This window comes from Leucopleurus acutus (genome assembly GCF_964270905.1).
Source record: "Leucopleurus acutus genome assembly, chromosome: 1".
Lineage (NCBI taxonomy): Eukaryota > Metazoa > Chordata > Mammalia > Artiodactyla > Delphinidae > Leucopleurus > Leucopleurus acutus.
In genome coordinates this window covers 22,939,550-22,957,382 of record NC_139142.1, presented here as the reverse complement: position 1 = coordinate 22,957,382, position 17,833 = coordinate 22,939,550, and the positions used below count along the sequence as shown (strand labels likewise).

At 39.2% G+C, this 17,833-nt stretch overlaps 1 protein-coding gene across 20 annotated transcripts in view; it reads left to right on the top strand.

The window, feature by feature from the left end:
- The window catches only part of NRXN3 (neurexin 3), a gene marked incomplete at both ends in the record, with an annotated part of 1,633,255 nt that overhangs the window by 1,440,772 nt on the left and 174,650 nt on the right, over positions 1-17,833 (top strand). For all 20 annotated transcript variants that reach the window (XM_082851716.1, XM_082851713.1, XM_082851712.1 and 17 more), the window contains one exon: positions 689-860. In XM_082851716.1, the coding sequence (XP_082707842.1) occupies positions 689-860 (172 nt within the window). The remainder of the gene's footprint in view (positions 1-688; positions 861-17,833) is intronic.

The following is a 17,833-nucleotide window of genomic DNA, read 5'->3' as shown; positions in this document are numbered from 1 at the left end:
TTCTTTTCTGCTGTGTAACATAAAGCTATAGCACTGAATATTACCTCCTTCTTTGGCTTAACCTTAGGAATAGGGCTACAAGTGTGGGAAGGGTGCCAGCTTCTGACTTGGAAAACCCCAGTTCAGTTTCACTGGGCCCCACTGAGGATACATTTCCTATGTTCTTTATACCTACAGAAAGTATCACCAAGAGTAAGTCTATAGTGCTAGCTGCTATGGTTTGGGCTCCTAACCATTCTGTACCCCTCCTCTTGGCCTTGTTTGCCCCCCAGAGTGCAAGCAGGCTTGCATTTCCTCTTTAATCCTAAATCTGAATTGTGAAGTAACCTACAATTCAGTGTCTGATTAGCCTCTTCTAGAAAACATGCCTAATTCATCTCACAGAACCTTGCAGTGTCATTACTCACTTGTTAGGTAGTTCTGTGGTTCCAGCTTTGATATCTGTTGAGGGCAATCCAATGATGTAACCTGTGCAGTGCAGCCTCTGAGAGCAATTTGGGTGGTTTTGTATCATTGGCTTTTATGTTCAGGATGAAAGCCCACGGAGAAATGTAGGATACTATTATTAACTTCAAGCCGACAGCTCTCTCTGGGTACCTACAGATTCATTGTTAGTTGGAGGATCAACTTTAAAGGGAGAAAACCTTGTGGTTAGTGATAACTTGCCTTTTGTGTTTCTTTATTATAGGAACAGGGGAAAATTGGAGTTGTCTTCAATATTGGCACAGTTGACATCTCCATCAAAGAGGAGAGGACCCCGGTAAATGATGGCAAATACCACGTGGTGCGCTTTACCAGGAACGGCGGCAATGCCACGCTTCAGGTGGACAACTGGCCAGTGAATGAGCATTATCCCACAGGTACATGTTTTACTCTCAATGACCAGCCTCTCTTTTGTTCTCCCATTCTTACTTCTAACTGGTGATTTTCTCATGACTGTCACCACATCATTAAAACACTGAATATTCGGCACACATTCATATTTTTTTTGGATGAAAAAAGAAGTGATTTCTTTCGGACTTGGTCCAGTACAGGGAGCTTCTGGAGACTTACTAACTATGCACTGAACACTTACTTTGTCCATCTGATTAATACTGCTGACTGGCTCATACCAAATACAATGATTATGGATTTTCCGGGGCACTGCAGAGGATGAGCAATGGAGGGAAGTGTACACCATCTCTAAAATAGACTATTGTCAGTAATCATGGAATAATCAATATGAGATCTGGCCTTTGTGGTGTGATTGAACATACAGATGGCCAGAGATGGCAGAAAGACTGTGAAAGGAAGTTTACTAAACTTGAGATGACGAACGAACATCAAGTCAGAGTAACAATGAGAGAAGAAGTACGGGTGGAATTCCATTCATTTCGTTGACTTGGCCAGTTTTTGCTCCCTCACTTACACTAGCCTGCCTTGATTTTCAGAGGTTGGCCCTAGTAGGCATTTTAATAGCAGGCATGCTGGTGTGGGAGGGAGAGGGGCTGATCGTCTGTTGAAATTTTACAGTCAAGGAGCATTCACCAACAAACTCCCAGAGCCAGATGGCCAAATCAAGGACAATGGGGCGAAAGGTTGCCTTCTTTCAAAAGATCATTCAAATAATCCCTTAGCTTTCCCTCTCATCTCTCACTTCCACCAGGAAAGAGCCCTGAACCCGGATCGTAAGAGTGCCAGGAATGGAAGGGAAAATACTTTAGCTAAAGGCCTTTGCTCCATCATTACATTATCACCTGGTAGATGCAAGAGAATAGCTCAGAATATTGAACTTGTCACTAATGTGGGCATTTATGCTATGTCTAACTCTCTATCTCCTACACTCCAAACGGCCCATCATTTTCTCACTGTTATCTTCTTACTTCCTTTATAGTGAGGTGAGCACAGAGGTAAGGAAGCCGGAAGCACATTTCCAGAAATGTAAGAGCCCTTTAGCTAATAATCATCACACTTGAGAGAAATACGTAAATTTGCCTATTTGTGGCCCAAGAATGTTGAATGACTTGAAGGCTGTGATTATTTTTTCATGCCTAAGTTAGCATTACTTTTCTTTAAATGCCAATTAGAAGTAACTGTGCTACTGGGTTTTTCCTCTGTTAGCCAGGGTCTTCCTATGTCTGCTTTAAGTATTATGGGAGCATTCACAAGGAGCGTACAAGACCCCCAAAATACTGAAGCAAAAAGCCCCACCCACTCATTTATCTACCATCTCAGTCTCTGTACCATATCCAGCTCAGTCTCTGCTGGGAGTCTTTTCACATACTACTCTTAGCACTTCTTAGATTAAGGCACAAAAATGACCGTGTGCATTTATCTTTGAGACTTTGAAGAAAGCCAGAGGTGTTAGCAGCTACTGTGAATTCTCATCATCCAAACGCACTAGACACTAATAGACCTGATTTTTAAATGCTTCTTAAACTCTGGGGGATGAGCGATGGGAGGAATCGAAATAGCCTAAAATCTTAAAAACTGTTAACTTGTTCATAAGAAAAATCAATCCCTCTCTATGCATATTATCATTGGCCCTGATACTGTTGCTGTAGGGTCTGTTGTGTTTCTATTAGGAATTTCAAAGATTCTAAATTGATGCTAACCACTTGCCCTGAGCCAATATAGGATTCTGAGTTTGCTGCCAGAAATGAGAAGGCTCTTTAATGGTCATTTTTAAAACCACATATATGTAAGAAAACCAGTGGCCCTTGCTGTGTGCCTATCTCTTTGTATGTTTAGTTCCAAATTACGGGTTGCTTCCTATGTTTTCAAAACAGAACAAACCTTTCTTTAATGGCATTGCTTCCCACTGAAAACCATTATTACTAGTAACTGTTGGTAACTGTCATTTGGTAATAATATGTGTTGTTATTACAGGACATGATACAGTAAAGCAGTTATAAGTATGGGCTTTGGAGTCAACTGGCTAGAGTTGGGATCTTGGTGCCATTAGCTATAATTCTGAGGCCCACTAGATTAAGACCTTGAAAGCCCTAAGCACTAAAATATTTGGTGCATGTCCCCACAAATAATTCAAAATATAACAATATAAACTAAGTGTAAGAATTTCTAACAGTTCTGACTTTTCTTCTCTGATGATTACTATAATGCTTTCAAAATATAGCAGATTCTTCCTCCCCACATTCTCTTTTGTTACCCTCTCTGCTTTCTTGGTTCTCTAGGTAAGTGCTTATTCCTCCTCTTTGGTGATCCAGTTCCAAACCTTAGGCAAGATATTGAACCTCCCAAGTCTCTGTTTCCGAGTCTATACGATGGGATGATGATAATACTTACTTTCTAGGGCTAATGTGAATATGCATGTAAAATACCCAACATAATGCTGGGTCAGTTAAGTCAATACTCAATGAACGTTAGCTATGAGGATTACCAAACATTTGAGTAGCATTTTTTGCTATTATATATTCACTCATATAGACTACTTCATTTTGACTATTAACTAGCCTGTAAATTAGGTAGGGTAGGTATTTTTATTCTCCATTTCAAATTTAAAATGAGACCCAGGGAGATATTGTGTTTTTTCTATGAGAGAATAGTCATGAGAGAATAGTAAATGAGGGACAGAACTAGGACCAGAGTCTCCTGTTCCCAGCTGAGCACAATTTCCAATATTGCTCCCATAGCAAATTGGGGGATATTTTGAAAGATGAATAGATAGAAATGAGCATCTTTCTTGTGTCATCTTAGATTTATTCCTTTTCTTAAAGTATCATGTTCCAAAGATCAGTAACCACACAAAGGTGGTTATTGTGAGATGGGGAGTCGAAAATCCTCTTTTAAAAAAGAAAAGTTTTCTTAGCTGGGCTAAAAGACTCATTTGTAATGAGACGAAGCTGTCCTCCTAACAACGATGGCAATGTGCTTCCGTGAAGCAACTCAGAGAATACTGAGTATTTAAAGGAGCTGTTACCTTACTCCATTGCCTAGATTGGAAAATGGCTTTGGGAAGTCCAACATTCTAGTTGGGCTAGGACTTCCTAGGAGTGGCTCACTTTTTCAGCCTTGGATACCTTATTTTCTCTCCCACCTGCTTCCCTGTGCTACTGAAAGGATCCATTTTGCTAAATTTAAAGCTCCATTAGAGCAATCTGGCAATATTTATTTAATTTATTTTACACGATAAGATCAAAATAACCCCTGTATCTAGGTATCAAAAAATAAAGCCACCTGGTCATGCAATCTTGCACAATTTCTGCAAAAATGATGTATCCATTCTTTTTCCAAGCCGTTCTGTTTCATCAATAGTGATAAGTCTATAAACCAACAAGAGGAGTTCAGTTGTGCTACTTGTCTATAGCTAACGTTTAAACAGTAGAGAAATATAACTCCTACAGAATAGTCACTTACGTCATCTCACTCAGAAGGCATGCTCTCAGGAAACCGTGTCTGCTCTCCAGGTCCCTGTGCACCAGGATGAGTGGGTCAACTCCAGAACCTTCTCATACTCATTTATAGGATTTTATGTGCCTCTACTGAAACATCCCACTGTGAAGTATTTAGAAACCAGCTGGGCCCATGGCATGTAGCATTGACTTTTTGTGAATCAGGAAGGATCCAAAATGAAAATACTTCTATAGCCATCAGAATCTTGTATCACTTAATTCTGGGAGATATAACTCAAAAGCAGCTTCTTTCTTTGAACCTGAAAATAGAAAGGCTAAGGAACACGAGAGGGAAATAAAAGAAGAATCAGCCCAGAGTTATCCAGGCACTGACAAATGTTCCTTATAAAGCCTCTAATTGCTGTCTTGACACAATGCAGTGGAGGGGACAAGAGGGGGAGGTGAACGGTGAGTTGAGCATGAGGAATTAATTTTAGCCCCAGCTCTAGGTCCCCTGGGAGGCTGAGCTGACTGGGGCTGTTAAAGATCATCTCTCTGCTGTGAATAGGTGACTGGTTATGTCATCAGGGCTTTCAGAACACTGAACATGGTACAGGAAGGGGCTTTTTAGGTCAGAGCCAGGCTTCCTGGAAAATGAAGACTGATAAGCAGCTTCAATGTGTAAGACTTTCCATCTTCCCATGGCAGGTGGTGCTGAGGAGAGCAGAGTCTCAATGTTTTTTTCCCCTTTTCCTTGATATCGCACACTAAGTTCATGGAAGTGCTCTTGATTGGTTTCCCTTTCCTCGGTCAGTAAAATGTCCACCGATGACCTATGCTTCAGTCCTGCTTGACCACCCAACTCAGATCATGGCAAAGATGTAGACGTGGCTCCCCTTCAAGGACACTGGATGGGAAAACTCTTTCTTTATATTTGAATGTTTCAAATTCCAAAGAACATTTTCTTTATAGGGACTGAAAGTAAAAACATTTCTGTAGTGCTTACTGATGCTCTAAGTGCCTTCCTACGCATCACTGCGTGTGTGCCTCACTCCCTCCTGTGAGGGTACTTGCTTTGGTATTATTACCACCATACTCATATTAAGGTTACATCGTTGAGGCTCTAAGAGTCAAAATAACTTACCCGATATCACACAGTTGAGGGGCAGACTCAGGATTCCTATCCTGATACTCAGATTGCACCCCCTCAAATTTCTTTCTCATTTTCCTATCTCCTATCAATTTTATTGATACTGACACGAGGTTATTAGTTTTGTTGTTTATTCCATTACAGTATCCTCAAGTAGAAGTCCTTGCCTGGACTCGTTTAGTTAGTAGCGTTCCTCAGCCTTGATGCTATTGAGATTTGGGGCTGGATAATTCTTTGCTGGGCGGGGCTGCCCTGTGCATTGTAGGATGTTTGTCAGAATCCGTAATTTCCACCCCCTTGATGCCAGTAGCGTCTCCACAAACGCCAAACGTCTGCTGGGGGACAAAACTGCCCCCATTCGAGAATTACCAAGTTAAAGAAAGTCTCCAACATATTTTATTTCAAATGCTTATTATCCTTTCATTGTTTAGACAGTATGCATGGGGGTAAGAGAGATTTTTTTTGTTCACATCTCATCCTAGATTATTGAGACTTTGAAGGGTTAAAAACAAGTCTGCGTACTTGACATGATGCTGAAATTTCTCAGGCCTTGGGTTTTCATTAATTCCTAGCCAGGAGGTTTTCTTTCCTTTTCTTTCGTCTTTGCCTGCAAACATTTGAGGCCTTGCCAGATTTGAAGCACACATTAAAATAAGCCCCATCTACCTGCTCATTCATCCGTTCAGGACTAGTGTTACTTTCAGTTCGACTGCAGAAAAAACATAGATAGTGAAGTCCTGCAAAGGGAATAGGAAGCATAAATACAACCAAAAGGGAAAGCCATATTTGAGCATGGTTTTAAGACTGTAGCGATATAGCATCAACACGAGAGAGGCTTACTTAGTGAATGTGTTTGAACACTGCTAAGTACATTTTAAAATCATCTTGCAATAAGTTCTTCAAACATTTGGTCACAAAATGTATCAATTAATCAATCAAACCAGTGCATGCTAAATACTTGCATTGCTAAATAGTCATTTTTTTCCAATTTGTCAGGAACGAATTAGGACTCACAGGTAGGTGAGTTTCCATTTCCAAGGGACTTTTAACTTGCTAGGGTTGGTGACGTGTGTGTGTGTGTGTGTGTGTGTGTGTGTGTGTGTGTGTGTGTGTGTGTGTGTGTGTGTGTGTGTGTGTGTGTGTGTAAAGCAGCATCCTTTAACCTGGCTGCCAATGATATTCTCTTGGGAATTTTTTAAAACTCTGTGGCTGCTCAGGCCCGTCCCAGGTAATCAGATTTAATCGGTCTGGGGTGTGGCCCCTGTATCAGCAGCTTCAGTATCACCTGGGAGGTTGTTAAAAATGCAGAACCTTGGGCCCCACCCCAAACCTACTGAATTAGAATCTGAATTTAACAAGGTCCCCAGGTGACTCATGTGCACAGTAAAAATTGAGAAGCACTGGTCCAGACATCGGTATTTTTAGGGAGCTCCTAAGTGATTCTATATGCAGCCAGGTTTGAGAATCACTGATATTTAGAAAGCTAAAAGTGTCTCTTTTTCTTCATTCAGACTGCGTGCTGGTGCTGTTCAATATGGTAGCCACTAACCACACATAGCCACACTTGCAATGTGACTGGTATGACTGAGGCCCTAAATATTTACTTTTATTGTGCAATTATTATGTCGTAGGCACTGAGGGATTTAAATACATGTTTCACTCAATCCTCAGGCTGACACTATGAGGCTAGTGGCTCGTGGCTGGTATTGGACGGTGCAGGACTAGGATATACTGTCTCTTATGTCCTTCTGTCTGTTTTACATAATGTAAATCTTCATTTATACCATTAATAAAATAATGGGCCTTTACCTTCATACATCTTCTGAACTCATCTAATGTGTTTTGTCTTTACACAGTCACTGGGATAATAGCTCCACTCAGTTCATGGGGCTGCTGTCCCAGAGATGTAGAAAATGGAGATGCCACCATCTCTCGGCCAAACTCATCCAGATGGTGGTGGCTGCTCTTGGTTGAGCGTTTACTACATACTCTGTACTTTATGTTCAATATCTTATTTAGCCTTAATATAACACTAGAGGTCAGTGTTAGTACTATCCCCATTTTACAGACTAAGAACAGTTCCAAGAGCTCAGGTACTTACCTGGCTCACAGCATAAGTGGAAACGCTGGTACTCCAACCCAAGACCACCTGACTTGAGAGTTCTAGTTTTTCATCACACTCTGCTCCTTCCAGGGATTCACTTTGATACCCTAGAACACTTGCAAGCCCCAGGAATTCTGGTCTTATCCCAAGTCTTGACAATTTAGAATTTTTCTCTCAAGTTAAATTTTCAATTTCTGCCAAGTTAGAAGTCAGCACTAACCTGGGCATTTATGACATTTGCCTTCCTCTACACCATCGCTCAGACCTTGGGGACTTGCAGCGTCTTTCCTTTCATGATCCCATTTTACCTTCTAGCAACATATCTAAGCGGACAGGAAGAGCTTTATTAAATTATTAAATGAAAGTCTATTTTACTGTTTCATGGTCTTACTTGGAGAATGAGAGAGTGGTGAGAGAGTGCTTAGTATTTTTTTCTTTAATTTTTGTTTTATCAGACAAACCTCCTTTCTCTTCTGTGAATTCCCAGCTACAAGATAAATAGCCTTGTATCTTACAAGTTAAATACAATTACTGCTATCAAACCTAGAGCCTTTCTCTCCCTGTAAATGTCTCTTAGAAGCTGATAAGAGTTTCAAGGCAAACTGTGGGCTTCTGCCTAATGCTAAAATTAAACATAACCACCCAGAAGACAAAAAGACAAGCATGTGTACATAGATGTATGTAACATATATTTACATATATTCACATATGCTTACATATATACTTAATCATCCTATGGAAGGGAAGAACATTTCTGATAGACACAGACACACATAGCACGTGAGCACATGGACACATGGCATGTGCTCCTGCGACATTAAGCTAACACATGAGTCAAGGTTATTTATAAAATAATTAAATAGCACACAAAGGAGCTTGTCATAATGATGAAGCTGTCTATCAGATAATATGATAGCAATTATAGTAACTAAAGAGATTTATTTGTGAACAGGGCAGTCCTTTTGATCTAGAGGGCTGTTGAGCAAAAGAATAATTTTCCTGGAAAATTCTGTAGGACTTTATAAAATGCACACCTTAGTTTTAAGTCCTGGTTTATGTTTTTCTCATCTTCAGTAGACTGTCTTTGGATTTAAAGAAACTGGATTTTTACTAATTAAAATGTGCACGATAATTGTTTATTTACCCATAAGTTAAGTATTATATGTATTATAGTCCAGGGACTCAATGAAATAAGTTATGAGAAATTGGAGGGTCACTTCTAGGCACTATTTAAGTAGGAATGTAACAAAAAAGATTTCTTAATTTCTATGAACAGTGAGTACATTTTTATTAAACCAAATCCATGGAATGATACTTTGAAGATTAGAATTACAGTATGGTCACAATGTTATGTGATTTTCAAATTTCATTTGAGATAGTGTGACATAAAAATACTAATAACATCTTACTCTTTGCAAGGCCTTTATAATAAGAATTCTTCTGAATTAAAACAGTCATCAAATATTGCATAATTTCAAAGCTGGGCTAAGTGAATTACAAGTTTTATTTGTCCTATTGTCACAGAGAAGCTTCAGTTTAAGTAGTAAATGAAATTATGGCCTGCAGAATTTGTCCTTAATTATGAAAATCTAGAATTATTATCCTCACCTAAAACACAATTACCCTATACTGTTTTCTCTCTGCCCCAGAGTTATGTGGGCAGCAAATGGCCTAACACACACCCAAGAGTATAGCTTTATTTATAGGAAAACTTCCCAATTTTCAGTCTCTTCAATTTAAGCTTTGCACAAGTTTGCAGGGTCCCTGTAGTTATTTAAAGCCTAAAAAAGAATGTTTAGCTTCTTCGAGGAAAATAGTACATAAATATCCAATAATAATAATATATATTCACATACAGTATGTCATTAATAATTCTGTAAAGCACAGAGGGTAATGAAAGGCACTCTAAACTGTAAATCACTCAAATCGATTGTAATCATATTGCAGCTCATCTCAAAGAGATAAAGACCTTCCACTCCTCTGAAATCCCTGTCAATACCCCAGCAGGCTAAAGAAAGGGGAAAGGAGGGTCAGAGAAAGAAGGACAGATGAGTCAAGGTTAAAGAGGCACTTTTAATCTTCAGTTCATGAAGTTAACGTGGATTGGATTAGATTCCCAGTGATAGTTACAGTTTGCGCCATGAGGTGCATTTCTTTTCCACATGGTAGTTTTTATAGCTTTACCGTAAGTCCCTGACATTGTGTTGGCCTGGTTGGAGGGATCTGACAAATGCCAATGATGGATATGCAGTGCTACATAAGAACACTTGGGGGCCAGGTACAGAATTAGAAAATGACAGTTTAAGTCAAAAGCTAAAGGTTATAGCAAAACAAATTAAGGAAGTAAGTGAATAATAGGCCAGAAAAAAATTTTATATTGCATTTTCAAATACACTTCAAACATCTTTTTATTAACTGATGTTGCCTTTTATATAAAAAAAAAAAGGTGTTGCTAATCTCCTTCCTCATCAGTGGAGTGGGTTTGAGTGGAGTGGTCTCCTTATGCATTCATTCATTCACCATTCAACAAATATTTATTCAAAGTCTACTTTACATGTGAATCCAAGCTAGGTGATGGCCATACAGTGGGAAATAAAACAAAACCCCTGCCCTCAAGGATTTTATAGTCTAGTGGAAGAGGAGTGCATGTACCGAAGCAAGATAATCTTAATACTAAATTTGATCGTGCAGTTATTCAGTCTCAAGCACTGAACTGAGTTCTTATATTAAATCTTCACAGTAGCCCTAAGAGGCAGAAACTATTTTTGTCACCATTTTACAGATAGGAATATGGAGGTTTATGACATTAACTCCCAGGGTCATAAACTAGTACTTAAAGACCTGCAACTCAAGTCTGTATCTCTTAGAAGCAAACTTAATGCTTCTATGCTCTATACTACATTGTACCTGCAGTTCCAAAGAGTGCAACAGGGTGCTATCAGGTGAGATCTGGGTTCAGTGGCACACGTAAGTGTCTGATGGAGCCTGAGGACCAGACAAGGGTGGGCATAGGATGGAATTTGGGCTGTAACCTTGGGCTCTCTAGGACAATACTAACAAGTTCTGTTCCCCTACCTAGACATACACAAGCATAAACTGTGACCTGACCTACACCTTTCACACTGAGGGAACTAATGGGCAGGCATCGTGCATAGATTGTTTCACTTAGTGTAATCTGTCCAATGATCGCAAGAGGGAAATATTAATCTCCCTCTTTTACAGATGAATAAACCAAGGCTCAAGGAGTTTGAGCATATTTGCTGCAGTCACAGGGCCAGAAAGTGTCAACACTGGGATTCTACACAGATTTGTTTGTTCCTACACTCCTCTCCCTTTCTGCTACCCTACTTTTCCATCTGTTTCCCAGGAGCATTCCAGTGTGCACTGTATATGGAGCTCGAATTCATTTGGTTGACAGATGTACATTCACATGCAAATCTACTATTGTTTCTCACATCCCGGTGCATGCAGTACACTCTGTAATCACATTATTAAACATTTACTAGAAATGTGCTTCTGCCCGATGCACAATTGCCAGTCTCAATGTTTAATTAAACTCGATTTGTCTTCATTTTAATCACATCATAGAAATGTGGTTTTCTCAGAGTTCAATGGTGAAATCTTCATTCCAAATGCCTACCAGTGTTTCAGAGCTGTATATCCTGGATAAGGGAATGAGGAGAGAACAAAATATCCTTGCATAAAGGATTTTAAGGGAATAATATTAGTTAATAATAGATAATACTGACATAGTACTTATTCTGTGCCAGGTTTGTGGATTATCATATTGAATCCTTCTTACAGCGTCCTGGAAAGGGATTCTGTTATTATTCCCATTTTAGAGATGAGGAAACTGAGTCTCAGAGAGGTTAAGTAACATACTCTCCAGTATCATACAACTAGTAGGTGATAGGGCCAATTTGGATTTGAATATAGGCATGGAGATGCTGATACCTTTATTTAGAGAAACTTTTTCTGCAAAAGGCCAGATAATGAATATTATTGTCTTTGCAAGCCGTAAGGTCTTTGTTGCAGCTATTTAACGCTGCTGTTACAGTGCAAAACCAACCATAGACAATTCATAAATGAATAGACATGGCTGTGTTCTAATAAAACAATCTACAAAGAGCCAGATTTGCTACTCCTTTTTAGGTGGGGGCCCCCTGGTCTAGATTATGCATGTTTTGAAATTTATAGCTGTTTTGACTGACTGATAAGCTTTATTTTATGGGCTATGTCATCTCTGTTTGGAATAAAGGGAGAAAGATAATCTCTAAGTGGATGAGTTAAATCCCAAGAGACACAGAAAATAGTACTTCTATGTAGAGTAGCATAGACCCAATGGTGAGGTTAATTCAGGATCAAGAAGTGGACGGATGCGTCACTGGGACAGGCCATTTACCTGTACTTAAACAAACAAAAACCCAACCATACATACACCCCTCTCCTAACTGAACCAAAGACATAGATTCAGTTTACCTTATTTCTGTTATGCTGTGCATTGCTTAGAGCAAGATTTGAAAACAACCAACAGGAAGCATGATTATTTCTCTAGTTCTGTTACTTCTACTTAGTAACCGTAAGTTTTGGAGCTCTGAATACACTTTTCGCCCCTCTCTCCTGAGAGGAGTCGCATACTTTCCTTTTGAATTACATGTTTTTTGTTAGCCACTGGCTTAGCTGCCCTCGCCTATTCTTCATAGCCCTTCTGTATAAAGGTGCCAACTGACTTCTTAGCATTTATCTTTTCTTCTCCCTGCTCCCTGATATGTACATCTTCTAAGTTCCAGAGAACGTTCTCTTCATTTTCTTGGCATTGGCCGTCCCTAACCTGCTGATGAGAGCATGCTGCTTGAAATTCTGCTCTGTTTCTGGCCATTGATCTCCTTTTATGAGGGTGGACTCTCCTTAGATGTGACTCAGTCCACTTCCTGCTGCTGAGTTTTAGGGACCTTAGATTCTGTTCTCCTGTTTATTAAAGGAACAAGAACCAGGTTGTACGTTTTTTGTATATACACACAATCGTGACAAGTTTAAGATAAATTTCAAAACATCAGTCTAAGACAGACCAGATTTTATTTATGCAAAATAGAGTTTCCTTCACATTTTACTAACTTCAGTATTGATTGTAATAAAGTTATTAATAAAAAGTCAGAGTTCCCACCACCAGAAAAGAAAGCATATACCACCAGACTTGGCTCCTGATAGCTCAAGAGAGTGACCACGGTTTTGCTAATTACCCCCCTTTTTTAAAGTCAAAGTGGCTGTATAATACATGCTCAGTAAATGTTAAACTGCACAACTGTACTGAGATTATTGTTGATGACTTCTATTGTCTGCATGTACACAATAACGATATACACAGATAAAGAGCATCCTTTACAAGCATTAAATATACATAAAAAGTCCATTTTAAAAGCAACAGAAAAATATCAAATGTTTTATTATGAATAACTTTTAAGATTTTACTGTAGAGTTTTTCTTTGTTGAAACAATTAAATCTAATTTTATTAAAATATCTTTACATTAGTCAGGTGATTCTCGGTAGGTCTCAAAGGGTAGATTTCCCAGTGTACTTAGACAAATTGATGAAAGGGAGGAAGGAGAACATTTAGGCATCTATGAAGTTAAAAATAAAGAGCTAAGTATAAATCTAAAATAAGTGTAAAGTAAAAGTAAATCTAAAGTCTTCTCAGACAGCCAGGGTTTAGAAATACTTACTTCATTTTGAAACCTATATAAAACTGTTTTGAGTTGCTGACTGTTTCAAATAAAATAGGAATTTATATAAGTGAAGCACAAACTGAAATAGAACTGAAATGCTTTTAGACTTTCAAAATGAATACTTGGATATTTTTACTGAATTTTCTGTTTGGTAAGTGTGGGGCTGGACCTCTGGGAGAGGTAAAAACGAAGGCAATACATGAAAAAGGGTATCTTGTTCTCAGGGAGCAATTGAGATCTCCTACAGGTGATAAACCAAGTGAAATCTAATAGTTTTGCTTCATTTTGTGACTTTCTCCCACTGTGGCCTCAGAGAATTGTGAGCTTCAAGTAGGCTCATAAAGGGAATTTTGAAATACTCTTAATAGATCTGTTCTTGAAATAAGTCAACTGAACTGAGCGAGGTAGTGTGCCAACACAGTGACTCACAGCCCTGGCCAACCCTGATCCCAGACCTTTACGACAAGTCCCTAGTCTCATTGCCATTCTCAAGAGTTGTATGCAATTCATCTGCAACACGTGTTCCAAGGCCACCTTCCTGGTGGTCTGGTTGACATGTGATAGTAGTTATAGATGTCGCCCATAAACGCATAGGCCAAAACATTAATGAACTTTTCAGCCAGTAAATCCAGCTCATTCTTTGGCTGCATGGTTATCTAGCTGCCTCATTCTGCCAAGCTACAGTTGCTTTAATTTTCTCTGGTCACATAGAACAGTCAAGGTAAGTGGACTTTGTTCCTCTCTCCTCTGGCTTTGATTCCTTGATTTGTGCCACTACCCCAACTGTAGCTACTTAGAACCAGCAAAGTGTTGACTAGAGGGCTGAACAGTGTGAGCAATAATTGTGTACCTTCAGACCTCACCGCCTTTTACACGTGTAGTTGTGGTCGAAATACCAATGACATAGCCAACCTCTAGGGACAGAAGCCACCCTAGTATCTACATTCCTTTGTTAACAGAAACCATTCAGATTCTTTACTGAAAGTATTTAGTAAGCATCTATCTCTGTAAATCCCTGTGCTAGGAACTGAATAATAGGAATTGGACCATTATTCAATTAGAACTTTTTTAAGTCAATAGGATTAAGGAGAAAATCTCCATATATCTTTACGACTCACTGTGTCTAGGTTCTCCTTTCTGAGTCACACTCAAAGGTAAATCTTTGAAAGAAAAACAATAAATGAAGTAAATCTTTGGACAGCATCCTTGAGTTTTGGTTAGACGGAAAATTTCAGTCCCCATTCAGAAGTCTAGGCACTTGTGAGGATTCCAATGTGATTTAAATAAACCACCATCCCTGAAAATCAGAAATGAAAATATAAACCCAAGAAAACTGCATGCTCTACTCTACCTGTCTCATCTCTTGTCCTAATAATAAAATACCTTGTACTCACCAATGTTCTAAGTGATTTTTGACTAGACAGCAGTGGTACATCAATAGGACTGGAGTAAGCAGATCGAGACACTCAAGGCTTCTTTTAATCTCTTGAATCATTATTGCAAAGATAAAAGTGGGTTTCTGAAAGAGTAAATTTCAAAGGAACCTAGCAATTGGAATGGTGAAAATACTAGTTCATCTGGTCCATTTCCCTGGTTGGTTTAGAAATTTCTACACAATATGGACTACTCTAATTTGACTAGCATAATTTGAAATATCACAGATGATAGAGTTTGCTTCTTCCATCAAGAGAATAGATCTGTCTGATATCTCCTCCTTGGCTTTTATAAAAAAAAATTGATCAATTCCATTATTATTAGAGATGACATTTGAAATTATTCTGAATCATTCTTTAAATCCTGGATATTTATTTCTTACAGATATCCAGGAGCTGTTTCCTGTTGAAAGGTGCAAGGTTTTATGGAGAACATGCAAAGACATTCTTTCCTTTGAGAGATCTATAAAATCTCTCTTCTTATACAGGATACATATACACACACATCATTGGGTAATATAAAAAACGGTGCATTTGCCTAGCACAAATAAATACATTTAAATTTAAAATAGCCTACAGATCTTTAGACATAGTCTTCAGGTAACCAGGATTTATTATCATGTATTTAATGTCATATTAAGTGACTGAAAGAAGGAAGTCATTAATATTTTATTTATATGCCTCACATTTGTAGGTTTTCAGAGATTATGAGAACTTTAGTAACCCTCTAACCGTCAAAGCTAATAAGTTAATCATTTATTAGAATCAGGATACCTGCCTCTGTTTGAGGCAGCAGTAGTCATCAATTTCACGAGTATTCTTGAGCACTTAAGATGTGTCAGTGTTTGGTGTCATTGTGTGTTAGGGAGGGGATTGTGTGTAGGATGGTGTAAAAAGATTGTTTAAACAAAAAAACCAAAACCTTGTTAAGGTGATTATAATTTCACACCAAAGGAAAGAAACCATGCCCGCAAGAACTGATGCAGTGTAGGATAGTGGAGACTAGGTGGCAGGTAAATATTTGAAATATGTCCATAATTTTACATAATCATTGACCACTTTCTTAAAAGTGGGGGGAAAACAGCCCTAATTTTTTAAAAAAATGCTGTTCTGGCTATCACATTTATAATATGAACTAATATTTGAGTCATGACATAAACTGTGATATACTTCTAATTGTTGGCAAATATGTGTTGCTTAAGTTGCCGGTCAAAACACTTAGCAGTGTTAGTTGTCCCTTCTCTTTATTGAACCCCTTAGTCACTCAATTTTGGTCATTTTTAATGCCTTTCTCTAGAGTCTAACTGCCATTGACATGCTAAAATAATACTATTCTGATACCAGCTGTTAAGGCCCAGGAGAATGACTTTTAAACTCATCCATGAATTTATAAAGGCTGCTTTTTGTACTCCATAAGCTTTAAAAAGGGGCTGAAGATGGAGTGCCTGATTTTAAAAGCCAAGGTTGCAAGGCAGAAATGCGTTTTGTCTCATTTTGGTCTTTAATTCAATGCTTTGCTTTGTTTTTATTTTGTATTAGTAGGAAGTGTGAGGGGGAATATCCTTCTATTCTACCTAGGTAAAGCCATTCATGACCGGAGATTATTTGTACCCTGCAAGAACATAAACGGTTTGGTTTGGTTGGGTTTAGAAGGCTGGGGTTAGTGAAGGCAGTGTTTGCTCCGAAAAAGAGAAGGCAGTCCTCCAAGGTTTCCCGTGAAACCATTTGAGGACTAAGAAATCCATTGGTGGGGGTGGGGTTAGTGTTCCAGGATATCTTACCAGTAAGTCCAACCTGCTTTTCTTACCAACTGTCTGTCCATCCATCATTTAAATAGTGATGGCCCCGTATTACCTGTAGAGTTAACCTCTACTATTCTCCCTCCCTTTTCTTAGTCTAAGTCTAGAAATGGATGGAGATCAGAGAAGAATCAATCTTCTCTAGTTTTCCCATCCTGTTCCAACTCCCTCACCCTTGACCTTTCCTTCCCCTCTCACGGAAGCTGCATTATTGCATCCCTTCCCCTTGGACTTGATAATTCTCCCTTTAGAATATGGAAGAGGGCTAAGGATAGATAACAGGGGCCTGTGTCTCCCTGTGTCCATTCCAAGATCCCTAAGGTTTTCCCTAAGCAAACTCCCTTGACTCCCCAGACAGCAGCTGAGTGCTTCCCCACTCCTCCTGCTGGGCCTCGATGGAGACTCACATGGGGAGGGTGCTTCGTTTACCCCATCTCAGCTTCCCCGTCCTTCCTGGATTTCCCGACTTCCTGGCTGTATCATTTAGTGTTTGCTGCATAACAAACCACCCCCAAACTTTATTTATTTATTGGCTTATGTTTCTGTGGATCAGGTGGGTGTTTTCTCTGTTCCAGGCTGGCTTGGATGGAGCTAGATGATCTTGATGGCCTCACTCACACATCCGGGGGCTCAAGTGAGCTGACTGGGCTGGAAGGGTAGGCTTGGGTGGCTGGGGTTTCTCTTCTTGTGGTCTTTCATCTTCCAGGAGCCCAGACCAGCTTCCTTCATATGGCAGTTTCAGGCTTCATCAGCATAAGCGGGCAAGCAACAACATGCAAGGGCTGTTCAAACGTCTGCTTCCATCACACTTACTAGTACGCCCTGTGCCGAACAAAGCAAGTCTCAGAGCCAATCAAGAATCAAGGGGTGGAAAAGTAGATGTACATCTGATGGGAGGAGTGACAAAGTCCCACTGCAAAGGGGCGTGGATATCGGAATGGGATTATAGCTATTTTGCAACTTAACACACTAGCAGAGAGCTTGGAAAAGGCTCTCATTATTACAATCTATTTTCCTCTTAACCTTTCTCCCTCTCAACCCTCAAGGCCTCAAACTGAGGTTGGAAACTGATGATTTTTAGTGAGGAATTGTCCTTTTTTTTTCTTTCTTTCGGATATGACATTTTGGAATTAATCTTGGTTCTTCCTGCCATGTCACATTATTTTCTTTTTCCCCCCTCATTACCTCTTATTATTCTGCCTTAAATTGAGTTAATGGTGTTTTAAAAAATTAAATGTCCATTTAAAATTTTTCTAATCTTTCTTTTTTTTCTATTCCTCCTTGGATGCTTT